This window comes from Anomalospiza imberbis, chromosome 6 (assembly GCF_031753505.1).
Source record: "Anomalospiza imberbis isolate Cuckoo-Finch-1a 21T00152 chromosome 6, ASM3175350v1, whole genome shotgun sequence".
Taxonomy (NCBI): domain Eukaryota; kingdom Metazoa; phylum Chordata; class Aves; order Passeriformes; family Viduidae; genus Anomalospiza; species Anomalospiza imberbis.
Genome location: NC_089686.1, coordinates 39,664,233 through 39,691,484, shown reverse-complemented (window position 1 = coordinate 39,691,484; position 27,252 = coordinate 39,664,233). Strand labels below are relative to the sequence as shown.

The following is a 27,252-nucleotide window of genomic DNA, read 5'->3' as shown; positions in this document are numbered from 1 at the left end:
TTTGTGGACTTCATACGTGTGTTATAAGAGGGTCCTAAGACTGCTAATTCAGCTTCTTCCAAGTTCTCATTAGACATGCTGTCAGTAGCAGTTACTGGCAGAGCAGGACTTAGTTGCAGTTTGGGATGGAGTTTTTTTTTGACTTCTTGGATTTGAACAGATGTTGTAACCTGTTTCCTGGTAGATAAGCTCTCATATTGCAGAACTGCTGTCTGCCATTTGGTATAAGTTGTCTTCAGGAGTGAGCCAGATATTGAGTATATCACACATTGAATTTGTTCATCAGTTGTGTGGTGGTATAGTAAAAGCAATTGCAAGGCATTATAAAAAGAAAGGAAAGTTTATATATTGCTGTCTGCGCTGTTACATTTCCTGAAGTCCAGAGGTGTGGGGTTTGGGTTTTTTTGTTGTGTAACTTGTGGCGTTGGGGGAGCTCTTGGGGAGGATTTAGTGTTACTTACTAAAGCAATTGAATATAGTGCAGGTGTTTTTAAGTGGCTTAAGTGTGGCTTATTTTGTCCTAACACAAATCATGTTCATGTTCTAGGCCTATCACTGCCATTCACAGAGGCTGATAAGCTCTAGTGTTTGTTATCACCACAAAACTGACTCAGTGGTCACTCAGCCTCTCTGTTTTAAGCTCAGAACCTCACCTCTTGTGATTTGTCTGGTAGCTTCTGGTGGGTCTCTTCTAAGTACTTGTCTGATCTCTTCTTCCACTCACATAAGTTTGTTGCATCTGCACTCTCCTGCCAAGAGTTCGAAAAATGTACTAACCTGTCTGAAATATGTCTCCCTTCCTCCCTCCCTTCCTCCCTTCCTTCCTTCATCCCTCCCCCTCCCCCTCCCCTCCCCTCCCCAGAGGGGGAATGCTGTTGTATCAGTCATTAGGATTTTGCTTTCTTATCTGTCATATGAAAAGGTGATTTGGAGATACAAGCTGCCTAAAGTAATAGCCACACGTCGTGCCCTTTGACAATTTGTGCAGTCACATGCATTCACTTCACTGCCTGGTGTTTGAAGTAAAAGCATGAGAGACACCTAGACTGTTCAGACCAATAAATTAATGGCAGTCAAAGCAGAACTGTTTGGCATCGCCATTTCTCAAAGGGAGCCTACAAGAAAGATGGAGACTGTTTTCAAGGGCATGTAGTGACTGGACAAGCAGGAATGGCTTCAAAGTGGGAACAGGTTTAGGTCAGATGTTAGGAAGCAATTCTTTACTGTGAGGGTGGTGAGGTACTGAAACAGATTGCTGAGAGACTTTGTGGATGCCTCATCCCTGGAAGTGTTCAAAGCCAGGTTGGATGAGCCACTGAGCAACCTGTTCTAGTGGAAGGTGTCCCTGCCCATGGCAGGCAGGGGTTGGACTTAGTGATCGTTAAGGTCCATTCTAACCCAAGCCATTCTATGATTCTGTAATTCTATGATTCCTTCTTGAAAACATTTGAATCCATTGTTCATATTCAAATAAATTTGTCAGACCAGTAAATGTATCAAGACATGAAGTTACTGATAATTTAGCATTAAGTGAAGAGGAACTCAGAACAGAACATTCAACTCTTTCCATGAGTGAGCAAGTAGCTCTGACCTGCTCTGTCTGTTGGCTGTGGTCTACACATAAATAAACAGGGAAAAGTCTTGAAGGATCTTGAGATATATGGGATTTAGTCTAAGAAGGTAAAACATATCCATAGAAAGAGTGTATTTTTTTTTAATTCTGCATTTGTTATGTATTGGCATGTTTATGTTACGGGTTGCCTCTCTAATGTATGGGTGTATTGTATAGCAAACATTATTTATAGTTCTCTGTCCCTCAGGAAAACATCACTGCCTCCTCCTTTGTCTGTGTGACATCTAGAAATGGAAGAGCTAAGGGAAGTTGCTTTGATTTTTTGCACTGAATCGGTACAAAGCTGGGAACAGAGCCTTCTCTTCTACCACAGCTTTCAATCTCTTGATTTCTCTCTGAAACATCATTTTCAAGCAACAGGTCTTTCCTAACCAGCTTAGTTCAGAACCACTTTATCAAACAGACTTTCACAGGCTTTATAAACTGCATTGCCACCTCAGTTGTGATATCAGTGGCTATGGAGAAGCAGTAATTTTGTGTGTTTAATTTAAACATTGTCTTCAAACATATATATTCAAACATATCTATTTTCACATGAAGGTTTTGTGTTGCATATGTTGATTTAGAAATGTAAAAAGATGTGACTAGAGATGTTGGGAGCTGCCAGACTGGACATACTCTGGTTTTTGATTTCTTTCTGATAATGCCTAGTACAATGTGCATTACGCAAATGGGTCTAAAATCTTTATTGATTAGGCTGTGTTTAAAGATGACATTACTTAGTTGTTCCTTCCTAATGTTAACTAGAAGGTGTAATTCTTACATGCAGTATTTTGAGGCAGGTAGCCCATGGGTTATCTGTTAAAAAAAAATGGTTGGATTTTTATATATGTGCAGTGAATAAAAGTGGGGAAAATATCCCTGCATACATCCAATTGTGTTCAAGCCTTGTTAAGCTTTGACAGGACTACAGAAGTCACCACCACTAATTATTTGTTTATGAATTTAGTAAGAAGTGTTTCCTCTTAACAGTTTCAGTTTGCCTTTGCTAGACTTCTCTTTTACTCCTGTGTACTCCACCTGCTTTGTGAATTGTGGGGAAGGAGATTCTGTGTGAAGTGTATGTTGCACGGCAGGAAGAACAGATAAGCATATGTATTTGAGGAGGCACATAAACAATTTGAGAGAAAAATGTACCTGTATGTGTTTCTTGTCTCTTATCTTTTTATAAGCTTCATTGTTTAGAATTAATTATAATAACAAATTTCTTCACTTCAGTGCAAAGTTTCATCTCGCCTTTCAAGAAAAATAATTTCCTAACTTTTCAAAATAAATTTTATATAATCTACAGCTATAATTTGTCTTTACTATCAAAAAAGGTATGTTTAGCTGCTGTTTTGTTTTTCTCTTTCTAAGAGTACTTAGGCAGAGAAAGCCTTGTCGTGTAAGCCAGAAGGCTGGGTGACTTGCTGTTTCATCTGCTGGCAGAAAGTTGGGAGTCCTGGGGATTCTTCAGTCAGATGAAAGTTCATAATTCATTCCTTTTGAGCTTTCACAGAATTAATTGAAGTAGAAGCTACAAGACTTAATTCACAAGCCAGAGAAGTCGATCAGGAATGTATTGATGTACCTCAAAAATTTTTCCCCAAAAATATTTTGAGGAAGGGGAAAAAAAGCTTATTGTAGGATCTATTATTAGAATTAAATTTATTTACCTGATTTGTAAAAATTCATCTGTGTCTAGATCTCATTTGTCTGCTCTCAGATAAACACATAAGAGGGAGCACCGCAAAACTTTGGTATTGCCAAGGTAAAGGCAGTTGTCTTCCCCTCCTATCCCTTTTCTACACCTGGGAAATTCTACAAAAGTTCACATAAATAAAATGTTTTTCAGTTAATTTAATCTGAATTGTAGGCAGCCCAAAAACTTCATGTATTTTGATGGTAAATTCAGTATTCTCAATGTCTGAGGTTTGTGTACCCACAGTGCATAGCAGTCAAAGAGATTGGCAGAGGAAGAAACTGCAGTTTTGGCAAGTAGGTAAGGGGCTTTTTGTACCCAGTGAGGCATGGGGAGACAGTTTGGATTTCAACACAAGCAGAAAACATTCTGACCACATGCTTACACGATCAACAATGAAACAACAAAATATTGATGAGCAACTACTGTATTTTGATGCATGTAACCTAGGGTTATCAGTTTAAAAGCAAAACTGCAATTCAGCAGCACTGTAAGAATCTGGATATGCACAGATAATACAAGGGGAAGTTTATTCTAGGACCTGTCTCCTTCAGAGCTTCACAGTGTCTGATTTCCCCATAGCCTACATCCTTTCCCATAGCTTGCTCTCACCATGCCAGTAGTCCCTCAGCTTCAGATTTATATATGCTGTCTGAGTACAGAATGTATAAAATAAAAGATGGTATTATCTTCAGCTTTCAGAGTTAATTGCTCATTAAAACTAGGCTTTCTTAGGAAAGAAAATATAATACAGGATTTTCAGTTTTGTGGTGAAGTTTTGGGATTTTTTTGCCCTAGGATGTAATGTAATTCTGTAAACTTAAAAAGCAAAAAACTTTCAACATTTGTACTCTACAGTCTCTGAGGAGCACATATAATGACACATTTTGCAACATCATCTAGGGCTTCAGAAGTGCAAAAATTGAGATCTAATGTGTAGTATGTAGTAGTTTTTTAATGTTCATATTGTCAGATGAGCACCACATTTAAATGTGTAGCTACAGTCCATGGAGCTTGGAATTTCAGACATTGTTTCTGTTATCCTTTGAATAGAAACAGTCAAAGAATGGCTCTGGAAGCCAGCAGGAATTTGACATCTGAGCAAAAATGTGTGTTTATCTCCCTTTTTTTCTTTGTGAGAAATGGTTAGGATGACTTTTGATTTTTTTTTTCTAATTTTAAAGAAACACTTTTTCTTCATTTAATTCTTATTTCTGTGCAGTAGTGAAATACAATATTTTTCCACTCCTGATATTTTCACAAGTGAAGTCTGTAAGTCTTTTCATTTCACTAGCTTGAAGCCTTCAGCTGAATAACGCTAAACCAAACCCATTTGTACACTGTTTTATCACTGAAGTTGCCATCATTACTTCAGAAGTATGGCACCCAGAGGCACTGAGTCTTAGCTAACATATCTTCAGGTATTTATTCACCATTTTAGTATTGATTCTTCCTTTCCAACAAATTGTGCCTATAGCGTTGCAGTTTTGTCTTAATGGAAGAAGAAGATAGGACTGATTTTGCAGAGCAGAGAGATGGGGGACAGGGTGGGCATAGGATCAAATTGTAATGGTGTAGTGATTTTCTTTAGTAAACCAATCAATCTCGGCAACATTTTTAAAACCCATTTTCTAGACTATGTGTTGCCAGCATTGTCTTTCATCGAACCTACAGTGAGCATGGCGGCTGGGGCATTTTACTGGCTACTGGAAAAAGCTGAAGATGAGTGAAAGACCAGAAGGAATGAGTTCTTATCTTCCTGGATAGGGCCAGAATTTACAGTGTTGGTCTACAGATTCATCTCATCTAGGAATCACACCCTGTAATCTGTTGTTCTAATCATATAAATCTGAAAAGTTTTTCTCTGCAGTCTCATTCTAGACAAATGCATTAAATGGGCTCTAGGATCAATTTAACATTTGACGATGATGAATATGATGAGCTTTACTCAACATGCCATTTTTCAAGTGAGAAGCCTGTAATATGTGTCTATATGTAGACAGAACAATTTCATTTATTGAAAGCTGAAAAATTGACCTGTGCTCCCTAATGCCTATTTGCATGTTCTTAACAATGTTACTTAGCAGATAGCTTACACCTTTTTTTTTAAAGAGAAAGCTTTCTTGCATTTATCACATAGTGAGAGCATGCATGAAGTAGTTACTGTTGAATATCTGATGTATAAGAAATGCATGTCCCCTCTTATTTTGCAGTGTATGCATATCTCTTTGTGTTACAAGGCCTAGCTCCTTTTAATTAACCTCACTGCTGGCAAAAGATAAGAAATGTTCTCTTTTTAAATTTTTTTTCAGAGGTTGGAAACATTATTTATGGAAAAAAACAATTGACATACTGTAACTGTGCAAGCTTAAATAAAGCTGTGTTAACTGGCCAGTCAGAATAACTGCAAGTACATATTGCAGTCATTGACAGAGGAGAAAGATGTGATCACAGCTGCTCCAGCATGCAATCCTTGATGCTTTGAGAGGTTATTTTGTGGTTATAATGACTGAATATAGGGGTTTCTGGTCTCATGTTAGACTCCAATTAACCATTCCTCCTGGAGTGCTCCAACACACCCAGCTGCCTCTGCAGCACTCACTCCACTCAGTCAAATATTTCTGCATTTCACAGTGTGCCCAGTTTTATCCACATTATCTCCCCTTTAGTTTGGGTATTGGAGATTTAACACGAAGCCTGTACTGTGTATATAAATGCATCTCACAGTTCCATGATCAACGTGCTATGTCTGTTTTAAAGATGAAGCAGCTGAGGTGTTCTGATCAGTGTTCTCAAAGATTATAAAACAGTTTTCAGTAAATCACTGGGGTTTTTCCCTTTCTTGATCATTTATAGAATCTGTATATCTGGATTTTTAGACAAAGTATTGTTTCCAGAACAATGTGTGTTTTGCTTCTATAAAAGGAATCGGTTTTGATGTTCTGTGGTTGTTAGGGAATTTTTGAATAATCAGATCTTCCTAGATATGATTTTTTTTTTTGGCAGGTTTGGAGAAAAATTGTATTTGGCATTTTTTGCCATAGAAGTTGAGAGTATCAATAGTAGACCACAAGGTGAAGAGAGTGAAATCAGCTATTAAAAATGTCTATGGTGAAGGAACCTCTTGACTTCACACATTAGTATTGCTGATTTGGAAAGTGCTTGTCTGAACTTGAAGGCCTTGGTCTGCCATTTTGGGAGACAAGGAGTTAGTTGGGGCTGGAAAGACTGGAGTTTGTATTCTTTCTGCTCTGTTGCCCATTGCTATCTTCATGGATCTGACACTCTGTTTATCTGACAGTGCATTCAGTACTGCTTCGCCAGGGAAAATTGCACAAAACAAGCCCAGTGCATCAGCATTTTCATTGTGTATTAAGCTGAGCCTCCCTTCACATGGTCACATCCCCTTTTTAATCTGGGATTCCATGTCTCTTTCCCAGTCCAGCCTGTTTCTGTGGTGTCTATTGCTGGTCTCCCTGAGCTTCTGTTTCTGTGGTTTGAGTGTCTTTTGTGTGGCTGAGTGTTAAGACCTGCAGGACTTTCAGAAGTGGTGTTGTTGGGGGGTTAGGCAGTACATTGATTTAGTGTTAGTAGTTTGTCGTAGACTGAGGTGATGGCTGCGTTCAAGTTGGATTTCCTCCCAGAGATGATGGTGGACCATTGCTCCTTGAATGCAAGCCCTGTGTAAGTATTTTCTCTTCATGTCTAAGTTATAACTAAAATGATAGCTGGAATTGCTGTCTCAAGCCCCTGCTGTCTGTTGGTACAGAGGGGGACAGGAAGGAGAGATAGGACAGCCTGCAGTTGGTTTTCCTGAGGAAATCCTAGTGGTCATGGAAGATTGATGTTGATTTCTAGATGAGGGGGAAAATGGTTTGATAATTGTGGCAATAAAGACTAAGGAGGAATAAAACTGTTGAGTTATATTGCTTGTGGTATGCTACAGGTGTAGATATTATAAAATGGATTGTTGAAATCACTTGTGGGAAGAACTGTTTCTGTTCTTCCCTATTAATGACTCCAGACTAAACCTTTTAATTAGGAATAAAATATTCCTTGAATACTGTTGAGGTCATGTTAAGAGTTGCCCAGTTAACAGTAGCCATGTTGTGCTCTTGAAACACATGGAAAGCAGGGCTGAAAATTATTCTTGGAGAGGGTAAACAATTTCCAATTGTTCTTAATGGAAATGAAAATAGGTAGTTTACATCTTTGTAAAAGGTGATGTTTCCCTTGGCTATTTGGAGAGGTGCTGATCCTTTCTGAGTGGAAAGGTGGAGAGGAGTGAAAGGATTTAGGATGATTCCCTTTCCTTCTAGTAAGAAGTTTTGTTGTTTTTGAGGTCTGTTCATACAGCTATAAAATTATGAGCTTTCCCTAACGTCAGTTTTTCCTTAGGCTCTGAACAGCAGTGTATTGATGGGAAAAATACTAAACAGTACTGGGCTTGGATTTTTTTTTTTAATTCTTTTCAGGGGGGAATAGAATTTCAGATGGATGGTGAGAGAAATACTGTTTACTATCATGTGCAGTTAATAAGCCATTCAAACTATCTTTAAAGGAACAAAGCAGACATGAAGATAACTGCTCTGGAAGAAGACCACCTTCAGCAAAGAGTTTGGGGGTGGGGGGAATCATTGTACAGATGCTGTTCCACTCCCCATGTCCTTTCGAGATTATGCAGGGATTGGTCAGCAATTTTAACCAACTAATCACTATAGTTACAACAGGGTGTCGTTACAGTCAGACTTCTGCAGGGAGAGGTGCTCTAGTGTACCAGGCTGGGAGTACTGATAACAGACATCACACTGCGCCTAGCAAATAATGAGGAGTCAATACAGGGAGCAGTGTAGAGCTTGTCAACTGGCTGGGTGGAGCATAACACAACTTTCATTAAGCGGCTGTAAACTGTTCATATGGCTAGATGGAATGCCTTGGAACCTGTTGAGGATTCCCATACTCGAAACTTCGGTGTTGTTATAGTCTAAGTGACCTTTTTTTCTGTGTTAGAATCCTGACATTATTGAACGTGATTCAGTCTGTGACTAACTGGATTGTCCAATCCCAGCCTTTTCATGTACAAATTAAGCCTGTTTTTTTGCCAATTATTGTTGAAAGCTCCCTAGGTTTACAAAGAAGTATTGCCTGGTAAACCTTTAAAGAAACTTACCATTGGATCATTTTATTCTGTTTCTCTGTTCTAAGATGTATCTTCACCTTGGGCAACAGTTACAATTAGTCTCATTTTAAAATGTTGTAATAATATTCTCTCATTTTCGGTGGTTACTGATAACTTTAGTGGATTGTAGGTAGACTAAGCTTAGGTTCCTTTCAGTTCTGGTTTCTTTTTCTGTAAAATTTTACATGGCTGAAATAGTGTTATTTTTCAGTTATCTCATCAGATTTGTATCCTGAATCCCACATGTTGACTACATTATGGGAACAGAGTTTTAAACAGCTGTGTAGAGTGTGTTTCGTTTCCACGTACATAGCTTGCCAGTAAATGCAAATGTACTCTGGTATACATACTGGGAATGTGCAAGAGTTCCTTTTTATATTTATATTTTCATCATACACATTTATATATGTGTAGAAAATTATTTTTTCTTTAATTTTGCCATAAGCATGATTTTGTTTAGAATTTGTAGGAAGATATAAACCAGAAATTCCTTTTTGTTTTTCTTAGCACAAAGAAAATGAATGGCACACTGGATCACCCAGACCAACCTGATCTAGATGCTATCAAAATGTTTGTGGGTCAAGTCCCACGGAGCTGGTGTGAGAAGGATCTAAGAGAACTTTTTGAACAGTATGGTGCTGTCTATGAAATCAATGTCTTGCGGGACAGGAGCCAAAACCCTCCTCAAAGCAAAGGTGAGAACTTCTGTACTTCTCTTGTGAGACTTGGGGTTTCAGCCACTTTCACATAGTTGCAGTCTTAGCTGTGTACTTATTCAAACAGATCTGTAGGAGCTATGTGTGACCAGGTGTGCCTGCAAGCCCAGACTTTATAAAGCATTTAAGTGTGTTTGTCTAATTATACTTGAACTGTGATCCGGTCATTAATTGAGCTCAGAAAAATCATAATTTCTTTCAGAGCTCAGCAGTGATGGAGATGCTTGGAGATGCTTGAGAAGTATGAATTATAATTGCAAAGCAGAATATCCAATAATACTGTGTTACTCCAAAGAGCATCACTGTGGTGCTGTGATATGATCAAAATGTGGCTGGATGGGACACAGTATCAGATAAATATGAAATTGGGGTTTTAGTTGTTCATGTTAATCAAATAATTATAAACATTAAATCCTTACTAAATTTTGTGCCTGGATTTGCAGTTCAGTTATATGCAATATTTCCTGTGAAGCTAGGTAGGGTTTTGGTACTAGGAAATAATTGAGTTTGAAAATGAAGTAGCCAACAGATGTATCAAAGTGTTTTAATGGTGTAGTAGTGATGTTGGGTCAGTTCTGAACATATTCTATTTTACTACACTTGGAAATCTTTCTTAAACTTTCACAAACAGTAGCACCTACCTGTTTCAGTGCCTAACCTCTTCTACTCATCATACATTTTGCATGGGAAGGATGGAAGTGGAGCTTGCAATTTCTGTACAGCACTCCAAGACTGGGTGTTCTTTCCTGGGTAACATTTTGTTTCAATTGCAGGGTGCTGTTTTGTTACATTTTATACCCGTAAAGCTGCACTTGAAGCACAGAATGCTCTTCACAACATGAAGATCCTCCCAGGGGTAAGAGCAGAGCCCTGCTTTCTTCACAGCTTTGTCTTGTTTCTCTGAGCTCCAGCACCACAGAAGCACAAACACATTATGTTGCCCTAAAATAATGTTGTAAAAAACTATTCAAAAGATCACTGTTATGAGATCTCTATAATAACAGATCTTATGGCAATTTTGGAGTACTTAAAAGGATGATACAGCAGTGAAGTGGGTGGGCATGGCTTTTTTAATACTCTGAGGAGGAATGATGGCATACAATTAGGGAAGCCTTTTCTTGGAATTTTTGTAGTGTTACATATGCACCTCTCTAGAGGCAATTTAGGCTGCAATTTCTTTCTTTCACAATTCCTATGGGATGTAACTCATATAGTATGAAGTGAGCGTATCTGGGATTAAATAATCTTTTTACATTTTAGATGCACCATCCTATCCAGATGAAACCAGCTGACAGTGAAAAGAGTAATGGTAAGCTTTACCAAAGTTCTAGTTTGCTGTCTTCATTTGTGCTAGTCAGGAAGCTTGAGGATTTCCCTTTTGCTTGACAGCTTTTGACCAAGTCTTAAATTGGAGTTTTTAAAAGAAAAAAAAGTGAAAGCAGAAAGGTGTGTTTTCAATAATAGGTAGTGTGAGTGATGTCTCTCAAATTCCATGACTCAGAGTATCTCTCCCGCTGCTGCTTGTGGTAGAACCATGTTGTCAGTTAGGGAAACATCCAGTGAGTTCTTCTTTGTACTAAGGTGGTTTAAATCTTTGTTGGGAACATGGGCAGTGGGATTGAGTGCATCCTCAGCAAGTTCATGGGTGATGTCAAGCTGAGTGCTGTGGTTGATACCCTAGAGGGAAAGGAAGCCATCCAGAGGAGCCTTGATGGCTGGGGAGGTGGGCCTGTGTCGACCTCATGAAGTTCAGCAATGCCAAGGTGCTGCAAGCCTGGATACAGGCTGAGTGAGGGGTGGATTGAGAGCAGCCCTGAGAAGGACTTGGTGGCTGAAAAAATGTATATAAACATGCAGTGTGCACTTGCAGCCCAGAAAACCAGTCATATCCTGGGCTGTGTCTAAAGGAGGGAATAACAGGTTGAAGAGGTGATTCTCCCGCTGCTGTTGTAAGACCTCATCTATTGTATTGCATCCAGCTCTGAGGCCCCCAGCATAAGACATGGATGTGGGAAGCATGTTCAGGGAAGGGCCATCAAGATAATTGTAGGGATGGAAACCTCCCCTGTGAGGACAGGCTGAGAGAGTTGGGGTTGTTCCACCTGGAGAAGAGAAGGTTCTAGGGAGACCTTCTAGCAGCCTTCCAGTACCTGAAGGGGGCCTACAGGGAGGATGTGGAGGGATTGTTTATCTAGAAGTATAGTGATAGCACAAGGGATAGCAGTATTAAACAGAAAGAGATTTAGATTCGGTTTTACTAAGAAATTCTTTACTGTGAGGATGGTGAGACACTGGAACACATTACCCAGAGGAACTGTGGGTGCCCCATACTTGGAAGTGTTCAAGACCTGTCTGGATGGGGCTTTAAGCAGTCTGGTCTAGTCAAAGGAACTAGGTGATCTGTAAGGTCCTTTCTACACCAATCTATTATACGATTTTATGAAATCTAGAAATGCTTTTTCAGGTGTTTGTCCAATGTGAAGCGAGGCCTGTTGCAGCTAGGGTGGGAGTCAAAAATACTTGTAACATACAAGAGAGGTTGAGAATTAACAGCAGTTCAGTAGAGAAAAAACCTGAATATTTCTGCACATTGGCCATTTCAGGTGGATTAAGAATTTATCGTCTACCACTGCGTAAATGATCATTTATCCATGCATTTCCTTATAAGAAATGCCTTTCCTTTATGTACATACATACATGCATGTTTAAATACGTATGTATCTGTATTGCTGCAACCTAAGCAAAGAAAGCATTTAGCATCCTGTAGTTTCAGCCTTTCTAGGCTCAGCTGAATTTTATTTTCTTCATTTGCAGTAGTTTGTGTTGCATCCTGGTTTGAGAAAGCTTACCTCTTAATATAATAGAAAACAGAAGATGGAATGTATGGGTAACATATAGTAGGTGCAGTTCCACCTGCACATTCCTCCAGGGGTATACAGGACACATTCCTGTGTAAATATATCTAGAAAGGAGTCATTCTTTTGAAGTATTTTTGGGAGGAGAACAGAATAGGTTCTCTAACCTACAACTGACCTTGTATTACATACAAACACACATACAAATATCCTGTGAAAATAATGGAAAGTTAAAAAAGTATTCAGTGGAATTTTAGGATGTTAATTCTGAGGCTATTGTTTAACTCTTAGTGTTAATAAAAAGTGAAGGTGACAACAATAAATAAGAAAGCATTGGTTATGAGAGTATTTGAACTTGCCATCAAGACAAGGAATTCTGGATCTCTTGAACTAAAATGGTCTGCTAAAAGGATTTGAAAGCAGCTTTCTGCTCTAAGACCAGAAAATGGATTGGGTACAACATTAAGATTTAATGGCCAGTTAAAGTCATGTCTGCTGGAATAGCTTGGAGTCTTCCTTTCCAGCATCGTAGAAGACTCAACAAATAAGTTGATTTCCACTTACTGTAGCATTGAATAGGAGAAGACTTTTTTGAAGCTTCAAAATGTGCTAGAGTCGTCATCATTTTATATTGTGATGAATGTTGTCTGTTTTATATTTTCAAGTGATATTGTGAATAATTCACTTCATCCTTTAAAATAAAGTGTTTCAGAGATGATCAGCATCCTTAAATAAGTAAATTGAGAGTATATAAATCTGCTCTGAATTCAGATTTACCCCACTCACTCAAGTGACCTTTAGCTGACATTAGTAAGAACTAACTGAAAAGTTAAAGGAAATGCCTTTCTGAACCATTTATTTTAAAAGAGTCTGCACACTGAAAGGTATTCTTCAACTCTAATATATCTAATAGCATCAGTATTTAGAGCCAAGAAATGGTACCACACAGTCCATGGTTTGATTTGAGGTGTTAATTTTGTGCTTCTGGTGCAGATCAGAATGGGCATATCACTAACAGAAGTAAAAGTGTTCTGTTTGAGCAACTGCTGTTGCTTCCACTGTTGAGAGAGGAGCAAAAATGAGGAAATGGGCATATCAAAATTTAGGTGACTGGCATGAGGCTCAAAAGAAGCTTTCTGCAGTTCACTTGCTTGTTTATATGCAGTTAGGTATATGTTGGTAGTCTGAAGATAGAATAAGCAGAGAAAAGACAATGAAAGTAGTCCAATAAACCACATTCAAGCCTTCTCTCACCTAGAACTGAAGAGATACAGGGAAGTGCTGAATCTGACATACTTTTTTCCTTTTTTTTTGCATTCCTGTTGTTCACAGACTTTACAGGCTAAAAATAGTCAGGAAATCATAAAAATAAAATCATAAACCAGACATCTGTCAGGTTCATTGAAGTACCTCATATGCATCCTCTTAAGTTGAAGACGCAGCCCATTACTGGGAATCTGGTTTTGATAAGCCCACATCCTAAAGACAAGGGAAATAACTGCAGTTAACGGACAAGACCTAAGATCTAGTAAGCACATATTTGCTGGTAATACTCTTTATCTTTTGATTCCTTAGCAGTAGAAGATAGGAAGTTGTTTATTGGGATGATATCCAAGAAGTGCAATGAAAATGATATTCGAGTGATGTTCTCCCCCTTTGGGCAGATTGAAGAATGCAGGATATTACGGGGCCCCGACGGCCTGAGCCGAGGTAAGCAAAGCAAGAAGCTTTTTTGGCAGTTGGAGGATGCTGGATGCTGTCTTTTGCAACTCAACCTGGCATTTGAGCTTTTTCTGTGATTCCCACCTACACCCCCTCCCTACCCAGTAAGCATTTTCGTTCCTGTATTTATCTCAATAATTGTGGAGGTAGTGAACAACTTGATTCCTTTTTGTTCTTTCCCTAGGTTGTGCATTTGTGACTTTCACAACAAGAGCCATGGCACAAACAGCAATCAAAGCAATGCACCAAGCACAAACCATGGAGGTAAAACAGCTTAGTGGGTGTCAGGAGCAGATGTAATTGTCAGGCAGTCACTATGGAGTTTCAGGGAGGACTAGAGAGCAGAGAGAAAGACAAGTGCAGTTGTGTCTTTCTTCACAAAAACTGTCCTGGACCCTTGTGTTTGTTTTGCTCTATTTTTAAACTTGGAGATAGAAACTTCATCTGCAGAGAAAATACCAAAATACAAAATAGAATTAAAAGCAAACAAGATTTTGGGCCTTTGATGAAATGTTCTGTTTGAATGTATATATATATATGTCTGTGTGTATTTTTTGCATAGAAGAGGAGGGGAATGATTCCAATGCCTGGGTCTTAATTCAGTATTTCTGTGACTGCTGGGGATAGCAAGTATGTAATTGTTTGAATTGCTGTTTGCAGGGTTGCTCTTCTCCCATTGTTGTAAAATTTGCAGACACGCAGAAGGACAAAGAGCAGAAACGAATTGCTCAGCAACTTCAGCAACAAATGCAACAGATCAGTGCTGCCTCAATATGGGGAAACCTGGCTGGTCTGAACACACTTGGACCCCAGTACTTAGCAGTGAGTTTCTGATTTGAGTTCTTTTCATCTCTTCAGGGATGGGAGTGTCTGACTGTCTTGCAGTGTTTAATATATTCATTTTTAGAAGGCTCCTGGTAGATAGGAGTGATAGGAGCTGGATTCTTAATCCCCATTTTGTGGATGAGAAGGCTGAAATCGTGTTATGTGCTCTCATCTAGTTGGGATACTTTAATGGGAGGATTTCAACCCCAGTAACAATGGCCCTAATTATGGAAACCTTGGGTTTTTCTCCTGCGTTCTGTAGAATGTGCTTTTTCTTTATATAGTACTACCTCAATGTTTACCATATAAATGCCCTTCTCATGTCTATCTGATGACATAGTTCTTGCATTCCTTTATCATTTTCCTTTATTTCTGTCATCCTCTTCCAATGAATCTTGAACAGTACTTGGTACTGTCCAAATAGAAAGGATGATCAGATTGGAAGCAGAGTAAATAAACCCAAACAACAACCAACCAAATAAAAGCAAACCCTACAGAAAACAGAGGAGCTATTCTGTTTAACAAAAATGATGTAACAGAGGGTAGACTGCAGTTTAATTTCAGTTGATTTTGCTGGGTTCCTAAAGGATGAACTTTTCAAAAACTGATATGCTGTGACTCATGAGAGTTGCCAGAGTAGCTCTGACAACTGTAGTCATGTAATACTAAGTCTGAGGAACAGAAAAGGAAAATTTCAGCTCATTCTTGGTATGCTGTATAGTTGAAATGGGACAACTCTCTTACTACTTTTTTAGTTTTGGTAGATTGGAATTTTTTTAATAACAGCTAGTTAATAGAAAAAGGATTTGGAATCTCTAAAAACCTTCTGAGCTAAAGCTTGAAATATCTTTTATGTCTACTGTGCATAAGGAGAGTAGAAGAGGTCCACTCTCCTGGTGGCTCTTTCATTTTGGTATGGCATTGTCATTTGTCCCATGCTGGCAGTGTCAGCTGTACAATCTGTTTTTAGGTAGCATATCCTTAGGGTTGGCAATCCTGCCTTAGATGCTTTGAATAGGAATTCTCTCTCACTACTGATTCTGCTGGTTTTGTCTTGGTGTGTTGGCTATAATTTTCCCTCAGCATTGCTGATGTTGAGTGAGGAAAGCATTGTGCTGTTGCTTTGGCTGCAATTGCTGCATGGGCTACGTGGAGCTTCACTGTGGTGGTGCTCTGGCTGTGTTGTTCAGGGGATTCTCTTTACGCTTTGCTATGATGTGGTGCATGGGCTGCAGGAATTCATTTGTGACGGCGCTCTGGCTGTGGTGTGATGCAGTTTCTCCCAGAAGCAGAGCCAGCCCTCACTCTCACTCTTGTTTTGTTTTTTGGTGTAATGTCTAGCTTTATTTGCAGCTCCTTCAGCAGACAGCAGCTGCTTCATCTGGGAACCTGAACACACTGAGCAGCCTCCACCCAATGGGAGGTGAGTTTCCTTCCACCAGAAGACAAATTCAGTGCCAAACAAAAGAGAACCAGAGTAGACAAAGTAGCCAAAAGGCTGTAGGCATTTTAATCTCATTTGAAATAAGTAGTCTTGTGTTTGCCTACTCCTTTGAAATGATAGGATTTCTCCACTACAAGTGTGGCTGTTCCTTCTTAATCTTATTTAACTATTGTCCCCAAGGTAAGTGGTGGTATCTCCCCAACCTCTGGCATTTAAAATTATATTCCCTTATGGGTAGCAAAAACAATGCTCTCTGTATTTGTTTTCATCCAAACAGGTGCATATGTGAAGAACTGTGGTTTGAAATAAGCACTCACTAATGCACATGTTTTCAGTGATTCCGAATTCTTAGTTTTCCCATTTTCAATGCATTTAAGTGGGAAATACAGTTGTTAGGAATGTGAGCTAGTGCTTCATTCATTTTCTTTTATTCATTCATTTGAATTACAGTTCATTATGCCATTACTGTTTGGGAAAATAGCTTCATAGATGTGAGCCAAATTCCTTGCTGTGGACTGCTAGTCAGAATATTCACTGAGTATAGCAGTCCTGGTGCTGTGAATTGGTTGTCCCTTTTGTCTTCACACAGTTGGGAATAATAAAACACATGCTAGCAACTCCATTCACCACATTCTCTAAATTCTTCTGCTTCAGCAGAGAAATCTATAGTTTTGATTTTAATACTGAAGACTTTCAACTTTTCTAATTGCCTCCTGGAGTTTTACAGTAGTTGCCAATATCATGTGCCCTTTCTGTGCAGAAGTTCATCCAAAAGTGTCTTTGTAGATGTGACTTGTGTTGGCTGGTGCACCCATCAGTAACAATTACAAGCATTTGTGAAGTGTTATATTTTCATTTATAAGAATTTTGATTTATGCTGGAAGTTGATTCTAAATTCAGCTTGCTACGTTGACTTCTTTCATGTTAGACCTCTTCAGAGCTCTTAGATCTAAGACTCTTGCAAAAAGCAATTTTTTTTTTCAAACCATTTCACTAATATCCTGTGGGGGGGGTGATCTATAATGGATTTTGTTGTGCACGTGATCCTGCCTTTTCCCCTTTTGTGTCTGCTTAAAAACAAGATGTAATAAAGAAGAAAGTACAACAGTAAGGACTGGGGCAGAGCGAAGGGGGTGACTTTCTGAGATTGAGAAGTTTCTTTCTTCACTATTAAAAAACAAAACAAAAACATACCACACCTTCAAAACTGAAAAAACAGACATATAAATAGTATGTTGCACGGTTATTCCAAATCTGTGATTCCCTACCAAAAAAGTTGTAGTTTTAAGGTCTTGATAATAGCTCAGCTGATCTCCTTTCTTGAAATTCATAGAAAGAAAAATTAAGTAGGTTATTAGATCCCACACTTTATCAGACTTTGTAGACAAAATGTAATCTCGACGCTGTTTGAAAGCAGATGGGAAAACAGTGTGATGACAAGAGGACAGCTGCAGTGTGCAAATGACAAACTGCTACAGTAAGGAACAAGCTGCTGTGTTCTTCATTAGCTCCAACACTTGCACTTTTAACCCTCTGTAGCACAATAAATGCAAAATAGAAAACTTCTTGATTTTAACTTCATGTTTTTATGTTATAATGGAATCTTGAGAATCTAAATAAAGGCAGAATCTACTTGTTTTGGGAACTAAATTTGCCAAAATTTAGTTCACATACAGAAAACAGAGTTTAAAAGAGAAAAAGAGTTTAAAAAGACAAGCAAACTAAACTAAAGGTATTAGAAGAACTTTAGAAAATAATTGATTTATAATGCATTCTTATGTTGTCTGTCTACTGATTAAATTACAAAACTGAGATTTTAATTAACTGAGATGCATGCTTTGCTCCCAAGGTCTTACTGAGTATCCAAAAGATGAGATACTATCTCTGCTTAGGATCTTCTAATGTTGTTAAATGAAGGGTGATTAATTTAGTTTTGTTTTTAATTATGTTGGGAATAAATATTAGAAATTGTCTGAAGTCAGGTGAAGAGAGGAGAAATTGTTTAAATAATCAAAGGTAGAGACAAAAATGGAAAATAAGGGAAAAGTGAAGGGAGGCAGAATTGGAAGAATGGAGCTAGTCTACCAAAGGATGGTTAAAATACAGAATTCAGGAGGATATCCATTTTAATGGATCCTTTGGCAGAAGAAGAGAGCAAAATACAGTCAGTACTGACCAAATGGTTTCATTCAAAAGTGGTGGCTCAAAATGAAGGCGAGTCAGATGAGTAAATTGACCAGTAAAATTCGTAAACACAGGTGTCCCTTCCTCCCCTGCAGTATTTCTTGCTCCCTACACACAGCATGCCTGAGGTTACCTGTTTTCCTTTCCAGTATGTTTGACCAGCCTGCACATGTGTTGGTTGATCCTGTGGTCACGAGTTGCCACTTAACAATTGTCTCACAATTGACTGTTGCTTCTTGGCTGCCAGGGGGACCAAACAAAACATGCTGATGCTCAGCTTATGGTGGGTTGAAGCCATGGCTTTATGGCCTCTGTGGTGTGAGGCCTTTGTGAAAGAATTTTGCAGTTACTGCTGTCCACATACAAAGGGTGTGGAGGGACATGAGAGTGGGAGAAGTTATTGGCCTGGTGTCTAGGCAAGTTCTGTAGCTTGCACATGAGCTCTCAGACCCTGGCTTAACTCCTACATTTTGTTGACTGAAGAGAACAGTGCTTGAAAATTTCTGTCCTTTGGAGTCTCCATCTGGCATAATGAGTACCTGGCCTTTTCCAGAACCACATTTTTCTGGCAAAGAAAAAGATTTCAGTTATAGCAAGGAGCTGCGATGTAGCAAAGATCAGTAACTAGTATTAAGTCTGTTGCTTTTGAGCTCCTTCCTGTTCGTCCCTCCTGATGAGCTTGCTGGATTTATCGCACTTGGGTGATGGTGGCTCTGACAGGAGACACTCGGCATTCCTCCCTGTGTTGCAGGACTGAACGCGATGCAGTTACAGAACCTGGCCGCCCTGGCAGCCGCGGCCAGCGCAGCTCAGAACACCCCGAGTGGCACCGCTGCGCTCACATCCTCCAGCAGCCCCTTGAGTGTGCTCACCAGCTCAGGTAAGAGACTGCCCCTGCTGTAGCCTGGCGTGCATTGCCCTGGAAATCCTTTCAGGATAGATGTCACCTCTTTGTCTATCCCTTTTTGGCACTTTCTTGTTGATCTTTAATAGAGAAACAGTTTACTAGTGGATTCACTGGCCTCTGTTTAGGATAGGTATCTTTGCCACTAGCAAAAGCTTTTTTACCTGCTGTGTCTCTTCCTTCAAATGGTCAGATTAATTTAGAGTAAAAAGAATTTTTGAGGTCATTGTGAAGCAGAAAGGTAGGTGACCTCCTTCCAGTCATATTATTACAATCTCGTCACATATTTGGTTTATCTGTGATTTTAGGCAGGTGCTGGTAAATACACCCTGTTCCTCTCAATATGGAAAGAGAAAATGCCTTTAGCGTGAGATAAAGCATTCTGTGCACTAGAACAGTACAGCTTATATTCCATTAATGAAGACAAGGATATTATAACTTCCTCGTAAAAGTAGAATAAACAGACATCTAGCACTTGTACTGGAAAGTAGTTGTCTAGAATTTAGTGTACGAGTTGCACATAAAAATCAGTATCTTCCTTTTGCTTGGCTTTTTTGTGTTTTGTTTGTTTTGGGTCGGGTTTTTTTAACTTTAGGTTAGGTACATTAACCAGAGATACTAGAATGTCCAAGTAGTGTTCTTTTGCTGCCTTATTGTTAAATGTGATCATTAAATGTAACAAGCAAAAAATTAAACATAAATTCAATTGTGCTTATGGCAGACATACTAAGTTTCTATCACAAATGAGGATCAGTATTCTGCTCAGTTATTTCCATCCTGTTTTGAGTTATTACTAAATCCTGGCATGAGAAGGAAGACCCTGTATTTTCAGGGTGTCAGTTTTCCAGTATCTCTGGCTTCTGTCCTACAGAGTTGACATCCTCACCTGTGATTGTGAGAGACCAAAGAGGGTTGGAGGGAAGGAGTTTTAAATTTCCACAGGTAGATTTTGAATTGTGTTGGAGGACCAGGGAGCCAGGCTAAGAGATTATAAAGAGATTACAAAGAAAAGCTGTTTAAAAAACCTTCTGTCACATGATTGGGAGTTAAACCATGGGTTCTTTGCAGTTTTCTACTTAAAGAAATTCCCAAGAAAGAATTAGTCCACAGAGTGTTCTGTTGCAGAACATTTTTACTTAAAAACTTTGTGATCGGCAATCCTTAAAATACTGAATTTTTTTAATTTATTGTAACTCAGAGCCATGTATCCTATTCTATAATTAAAAAACAAAAGAAAACAAAAAGCAATGAAGAGTTCAGACTACAGAAGAGCTGCATTCATAACCCACCAATGCTTCTTCATCATAAAGGAAACATGAAGGTGAAAATATCTGACAGGTTCTCCTATATTTGCTCATGCTTTGTCAGGTTACAATTGGTTGAGATAGGCATTTAGAACTAAGATTTCCTTATTGGCTGTCTCGTCTGATGACTGCATCAAGGTTGTTCTTTATTTTGTTGAGGTAGAGAAGGGCTGGCAGGTTGTGAATTTCAAATGTCAGATGTGCTAGAAAAAGCAGAGGCAGCCCCTTCTCAGAAATGTGCAGTGAAAGGACAAGGGCAATGGACACAAGTTGCAGCCAAGAAAATTCTGATTAGATAGAAAAATAAAATTATTGGCAATGGTGATCATGCTCAGGAACAAGGGGCCAAAGAGGCTGTGAAATCTCCATCACTTCAGAGACTGAGAATTCAGTTGGAAAGGACATTTTGAAATTCAAAGGTTAGATCAGCTCTGAGCAAACTGTTAGACAGGATAATCTACAGAGGTCCCTTTCAAATGAAGTTATGCTACTCTTCATTGATTCTTTGGAATTGGCTTCCCCTCTGTGAATTTTGGCAGTTCCACAGAACTATGCAGGTTCCTTTTTCCTTGATGAGAGACATATTTCAGGACTCTGTTCCATTTTTTATCATGCTTATGGAGGGGCTTGGGGATGGGGAGCAGCCCATTTTCCAGTACTTTCTGTACTGAATTCAAATAACCTTCTGATCATCAGTAATATCACTAAATGGTTGTGTGTCAACAATTCAGTTATTATGGTGGATCACTGGTATTATATCCTATACAGATTTATCAATTAACTCTTCACAGGCCTGTAACATGAAGCAGACACTATTGTGTTGCTCTTTAAACCTAATTTCAAGTATCATTTTAAAGAGTAAAAATTAGCTTTGTTCAAAAGAAATAAAAAGTTTTGGAGGGCATGTTGTCTGTAAGTAGTCACTGACATCAAATTCTGAAACAGTTCTAGTGCTTTTTGTTAGAGGTATAAATATGCTTCACTTTTTAGAACTACAGTCAAACTGGGATGAGGGGAAGCCTCAATGTGTACAGACATATTCAATCCCATGATACTTCCTGTAATTATACAGCTTTTTGACTCTTTAGTCTTCAAGTAAACTTGAGATTCTGTTTTGATTAATATTCATATATACATTCACTCTGTATCTCTTCACATAGAAGGTTCTTGGGCTCCACACAGAAAACATCTGTCCCTCCTGACCCATACCCAGACCTTGAAGAAATTCAGTGTATAGCAGTTCAGTGCATATATTAATAAGTGCCTGCCTTGTCTGAGGGACATATGGCAACATCTACTGTGATAACCTCTTAAACCTAACTGCAGATGAGGTGACTAACTCCTTGACTTCTCTCCATCTGTCATCCAAATGTTCACCTGATGCTTATTTGGACATCTCTGCTCAAATTGCATAATTGGTGGAAAAATCCAGACAGTCCTTCTGCATAGTTGCCTTCTTGATTTTCTTTCATCTGCATTGATATAATTTGTATCTGGGGAGCTTGGAAGTCTACACAGTGCAGTCCATGGACTTAGGGATGGGTTACATGTTGGAAAGGTGGAACTCAGAGGTGTTACATATTGTTGTTGTGCTGCCTTCCAACCCACTTCAGACAATTTTCTTCAGATAGTTCCAAGCACAGTTGTGTGTTTTGATGTAAAATGGGATGAAGTAAAACCGTCAACCTTGCTGAAGATCAGCTCTTGGAACTGAACAGTCTGCTGCTTTATGTAGTTGTTGTTGCAGAGACCATGGCCATAAATAAACTGCTAGCTTGTGAAAGAAACATCCAGGAAAATACTATAGAAGTATCTCAGGTTAGGATCTCAGGTTAGGAGTGTCTTGTCTGCCAGCTTTTTGACTTGAGTACCAATAAGAATTATCGGCTTCAGAGGAAAATAGAATGGTTGCAAACACTGAGGTATGTTTCCATTTCTCTTGCTTCTAAGGGCAACCTCAAAGCTTAGATGATTTTTTGGGCCTTGATGTGTCTCTGACAAAATTGTTTTCAGAGACAGCAGAGTGTTTCTGGTTTTACTGGAACTAATTCAGGTACAGTTCAGTCAGATTCATCACCTGAATTTAACTTGTCTTCAGGTCATTGCTTGGATGCTACATGACTGAATTAGGACAGACTTACTGTTCTCTCAGTTTACCTACCTCCACAAGTTGTTACTTGATGTCCTTGTCTGAGTTTCATTATCTTTCTAATAATATATCTTTCAGTATCTTTCTACAAAGCTGTTCTTTATTACATATTCAAATTTTCTTGAAACCTTCTTAAGCATTTTCAGCTATTTCTGTTAGAGTTCACCCTTTTGACTAGATATAACTCAGTATATAGATCTAAGAAAACATAACCTTAGCAGCAAGAAAAAATCCCAACAACCCATCAAAACCTGCACAGAAACAACATTAAGAATTAGGGATAGAGTAAAGAACATGTATAAAACAATACTGATTTTCCATCCCCATTGCTTTGTTCTCTTTTCTGATCTAAAATACAACACAAGAAAAACAAGAACAGAAATGATGACTAGAACAGTGGAACTCCTTCGCTATTAGGAATAGTCTGAAAAATAGAAGACAGACATGTGAGAAGGATATTATTAAAGCCTACAAATACATTAGTGTTGTGATGAAATGAATAGGGGAAGAACAGACATTAGATATTTCAAGAACAGAATTGCAGGATATCAGGTCAAGTTGTCACCTGATAATTTATAAATAAAAACCAAAATTTTCTTAGCATAGTGCATGATTAAATTGCATAAGTTGTAGAACATAGTAGAGTCCATCAGTTTGGTTTTCACATTGCACTGAAATTAATGAATGAAAATTGTAACTTTATTACAAAGACATTGCCTTTGGCTGAAAAAATCCTAGATTCAGAGATGGCTCTATTGGTATATAGGCTATAAATAGGAAGCATTCCTTTGTGATTGCCCTGTATGTCTGCTCTGTTACTTATCTGCCTTTTGTCATCATCACAAATGGGATGCTATCTTCAATTCCTATATACACAGGATAAAGAAAATACAGACAAGTCTTCAGTTCTCTTGGCATTTTCAGTACTAAAGGATTTCTTGTTTTGCCTAAAGAAATTTCTGATAAAGGCAGCTAAACTAAAATAACTGCGTGATCAGCTTTTTATAGTGGTTCAACTTAATTTATTTTAAATCACAGCCTTTTAAAGTAGGGAAGGTATCCATTTTCTATCTCACTTTGTTCTCTAGCCTGTTTTTCCTTAGTTACTGCTACTTTATTGGGGGTAGGTTTGGAAGGGTTTTTAAATGGTGTTCTCATCTATTAAATGTAGTGTCTTACTGAATTATAAAGATCAGCAATGAAATGTTGTAGAAACAAGTGATATTCTACAATCAAGGTAACTGTACAGTTTCTGATCTCTGGCTTCTATTCAGCTAGCTGTGCTAATTTTTCTACCAGCTTGAGGGTTATACTGTAACTTGTTCCCTGTGTTTTCCCAACATTTAATATTCTAGTGATAGTAAGACAGGAAGTGTCTCCTTTTCATCAGAGTAAGCATCTTAAAATAGTTTGGGATTTTGTCTTTCAGTTTTTGATTTATTAGGACAGTTTGTCTTAACATGTACTAGAGGAGGTTTGTCATTCCATCTGTTATTACAAAAATGGTATGAAGTGCAGCTCTCTGTTTCTCATGCAGCTTTGGTTAGGTACAGCTACTTCAGTTAGGGGGTTGTTAGGCTGTATTCCATTTAAATAGTTCTATTATCCCACCCCAGCAGAGACTTTGTGCCACAAACATGAAGTGGTAAATATGTAGTGTGTGTGAAACTGCTTGAAAAGATGCTAAAAAATCTTTTAAATTTTTTTCATGGATGTATGCAGCATAATTGAGAATCACAAAAACATAAGGAAAACTGAAAATGCCTCAAATTCAGTTCTTCTCTTATCTCCTTGGTCAAACTGATAAATTCCTCTTGCAAGCAAATTACAAGGTGCCTCTACAGTATCAGTCTTCATTATCTTTTAATTTTTAGCTGCCGTAAATATTTTCTAGTGCATCTTGTGCAGTAAATATAAACGTATTTGTTAATAGCAATACACATAGCATTTTTTTTCTACAGTAGTGTACAAACCTGTTAGAAAAACCACTGCTATATAATCATAAAAATACTATGCATTTTTATTTTATCATGTCCATAAATCTTTGTAGATTACCTCAATGTGAACTTCTTTTTCTTTTGACATACCAGCTTTTTTTTCCTCATTATTTTGATATTGACTTCTGTAGAACTAACTCAACCTGGTGTAGAATTTGGTGAGCCATGTAAGCTGTTACTGTCCTAGGTACTATATTGGTAGACTTCTCTTACTGAGTCAAAGTAGTTGAAGATGTTGCTGGAATAGAGGATAGACTATTTATTTTTGGATGTACATTTCAAGACTTTTCTCAGTCCTTGCCCCAGCTGTGGCAGCAGGATTTCTAATAGAAAATTATTTAATGTGTCAAAATAATCTGGGCATGTGGTGTTCCTGTTCTGGCAGTATGGGAAAACCGTATGTTCAGCCTTCTTTAATGTCCCTAGTACCTATGTTCCAGGTCTTTTTCACCTTGAGTGATGTTTCAAGGATATATGTTAATACATAGCAAGTGACTCTTACTTAGGCAGCAGGAAAAAGGGCATCACTGCTGGTTACCTTATGTTGAGATACAGAGTTTAGCCAACATATAATGTCTCAATCTTACATGTCTTACACTTACTGACATTATTATTGCTACAAAGAGTAGATGTTATGATGAAGTAGAAATTTTTAAAGATGTAGGAAGGGGTTAGGACATATAAGCAGTATGATCGATCAAGTTGTGTGGGTTTGGGGTTTTTTTTTACATAATATATCCTGTGTTGCCTGAATCTGTTCCTTACTAGTTTTTTTTTTCTACTGGAATAACTTAATGAAGAAGTTGAATTATCAGAACTAAAAAATATTGGTTGAAGTTTAATTGTTTTATTTTAATAGCAGGTTCCTCACCTAGTTCCAGTAGCAGCTCCTCTGTTAATCCGATGGCTTCTCTTGGAGCTTTGCAGACGCTGGCAGGTGCTACAGCAGGCCTCAACGTTAGCTCTTTAGCAGGTAAGTTAAGTGTAGTGGTGGCTTGGGGGAATAGCTGATTCTCATTCCTCAGCCTGTGATATCTCTCTGGGGTGATTTTTTTGCTCCCTGCTTTTTGTAATTGTGCGGAGCATTTGAAAGGTTATTGATCTGGCTCTGTGGAAGCACTCAGTCATCTTTTATTTCCTCTTTCTTATACAGGAATGGCAGCCTTAAATGGAGGACTTGGCAGTGGTGGTCTCTCAAATGGGACAGGTAGCACAATGGAAGCCCTCACACAGGCTTATTCTGGAATCCAGCAATATGCTGCTGCTGCACTGCCCACACTCTATAACCAGAGTCTCTTAACACAGCAGAGTATTGGTGCAGCAGGAAGTCAAAAAGAAGGTAGGCAGAAAGTTGTAGAAACTACTTGAGATAGGTTTTCAAAAGGGCAACCTTAGCCCTTGCACCTACTTTACCTGCAGATTTATTTGGTGTAATTTTTTTAGAATCCAGGAGTTACTGAAGATAAAAAAGGTCTGTGGGATCTTTCTACTAAGGGCTGCCCAAAGTAGTTTTTATACAGGATGCTTCTCATGGGGTTTGTCTAGTCTTAAGTGCTTCCTTAATTACACTCCTGCATGTTCTCAGAGGGAAGGAGATTATGAGTCTACAGCCTGACAGATCCCACTGTCAGAGGATCAGATGCAGTTTGGTTAATGATGATTTCTGGGTCCATCACCTCTTCCAACAGCTACTTATGCCAGTCTTTTCACTCTTCAGATTCAGGTTAAATTTAATATGTAATGTAAAGTAATGTAGAATGTAGGAGTAAGTTTTCAGCAAAATGTAGCATGTTTAGAAGAGAATCTGTCAGATTACAAGCAATGTGATTATTTGTATTTTGTTTGGAAATTTACTTAGTTGCTTTGGGACCACAAGTTTTGCATAGCTATTTTTTGTTCAGTCAACATCTAGCATTCAAATTTACTGTTCAGCTGTCATTACAGCAAATATCTGTGAACCAGTTTTGGCACGATGTGTAAAGTACAAACAAAAGTGTTCAGAAAGAGCTAGAATTATTTGAGTGATCAATCCCAACAAAGGGTCATGCTCATTTTTTTCTGGAATCAAGTGCTCTGCAGTACTGTAAACAGCAGTTTCATTGCTTTATCTAGAAAATTTGTCTTGACTGTCTCTTCCACCTTTTTTTGTGCAGTGGGTATGTGGTATCCATGCTCTTTCTGAATTTATTTTCCTACTTGTTTGAAGGTCCAGAGGGAGCCAATCTGTTTATCTACCATCTTCCCCAGGAGTTTGGGGATCAGGATCTGCTGCAGATGTTCATGCCATTTGGAAATGTCGTCTCTGCCAAGGTTTTCATTGACAAGCAGACCAATCTAAGCAAGTGTTTTGGTATGTTGGATCTACAGCTTCCTTCATGGGGAAGCAGTGGGGCAGACATTGATCTCTTCTCTCTGGTGACCAGTGACAGGATCAGAGATAAAGGCCTGAAGCTGAGTCAGGGGAGGTTTCGGTTAGATATTAGAAAAAGGTTTTTCACCCAGAGGGTGCATGGGCAGTGGAACAGGCTCCCCAGGGAAGTGGTCACAGCACCAGCCTGACAGAGTTCAAGAAGTGTTTGGAAAATGCTCTCAGAGGAACAGTGTGATTCTCAGGGGCTTCAGTGATCTTTGTGGATCCATTCCAACTCAGGATATTTTG

The 27,252-nt window shown here is 38.6% G+C and overlaps 1 protein-coding gene across 21 annotated transcripts in view; it reads left to right on the top strand.

Moving 5' to 3' along the window:
- Positions 1-27,252, top strand: part of CELF1 (CUGBP Elav-like family member 1) — a 61,425-nt gene that overhangs the window by 23,389 nt on the left and 10,784 nt on the right. For 7 of the 21 annotated variants that reach the window (XM_068193649.1, XM_068193650.1, XM_068193644.1 and 4 more), the window contains 11 exons: positions 9,001-9,188; positions 9,983-10,065; positions 10,470-10,518; positions 13,640-13,774; positions 13,971-14,050; positions 14,447-14,608; positions 15,953-16,034; positions 18,991-19,119; positions 25,453-25,566; positions 25,747-25,932; positions 26,800-26,943. In XM_068193649.1, coding sequence (XP_068049750.1) covers positions 9,011-9,188; positions 9,983-10,065; positions 10,470-10,518; positions 13,640-13,774; positions 13,971-14,050; positions 14,447-14,608; positions 15,953-16,034; positions 18,991-19,119; positions 25,453-25,566; positions 25,747-25,932; positions 26,800-26,943 — 1,342 coding nt within the window. In that variant the 5' untranslated portion in view covers positions 9,001-9,010. Of the gene's footprint in view, positions 1-6,864; positions 6,999-9,000; positions 9,189-9,982; positions 10,066-10,469; positions 10,519-13,639; positions 13,775-13,970; positions 14,051-14,446; positions 14,609-15,952; positions 16,035-18,990; positions 19,120-25,452; positions 25,567-25,746; positions 25,933-26,799; positions 26,944-27,252 lie in introns of those variants that run through there. The other 14 variants (XM_068193633.1, XM_068193647.1, XM_068193640.1 and 11 more) reach the window with 13 other exon arrangements.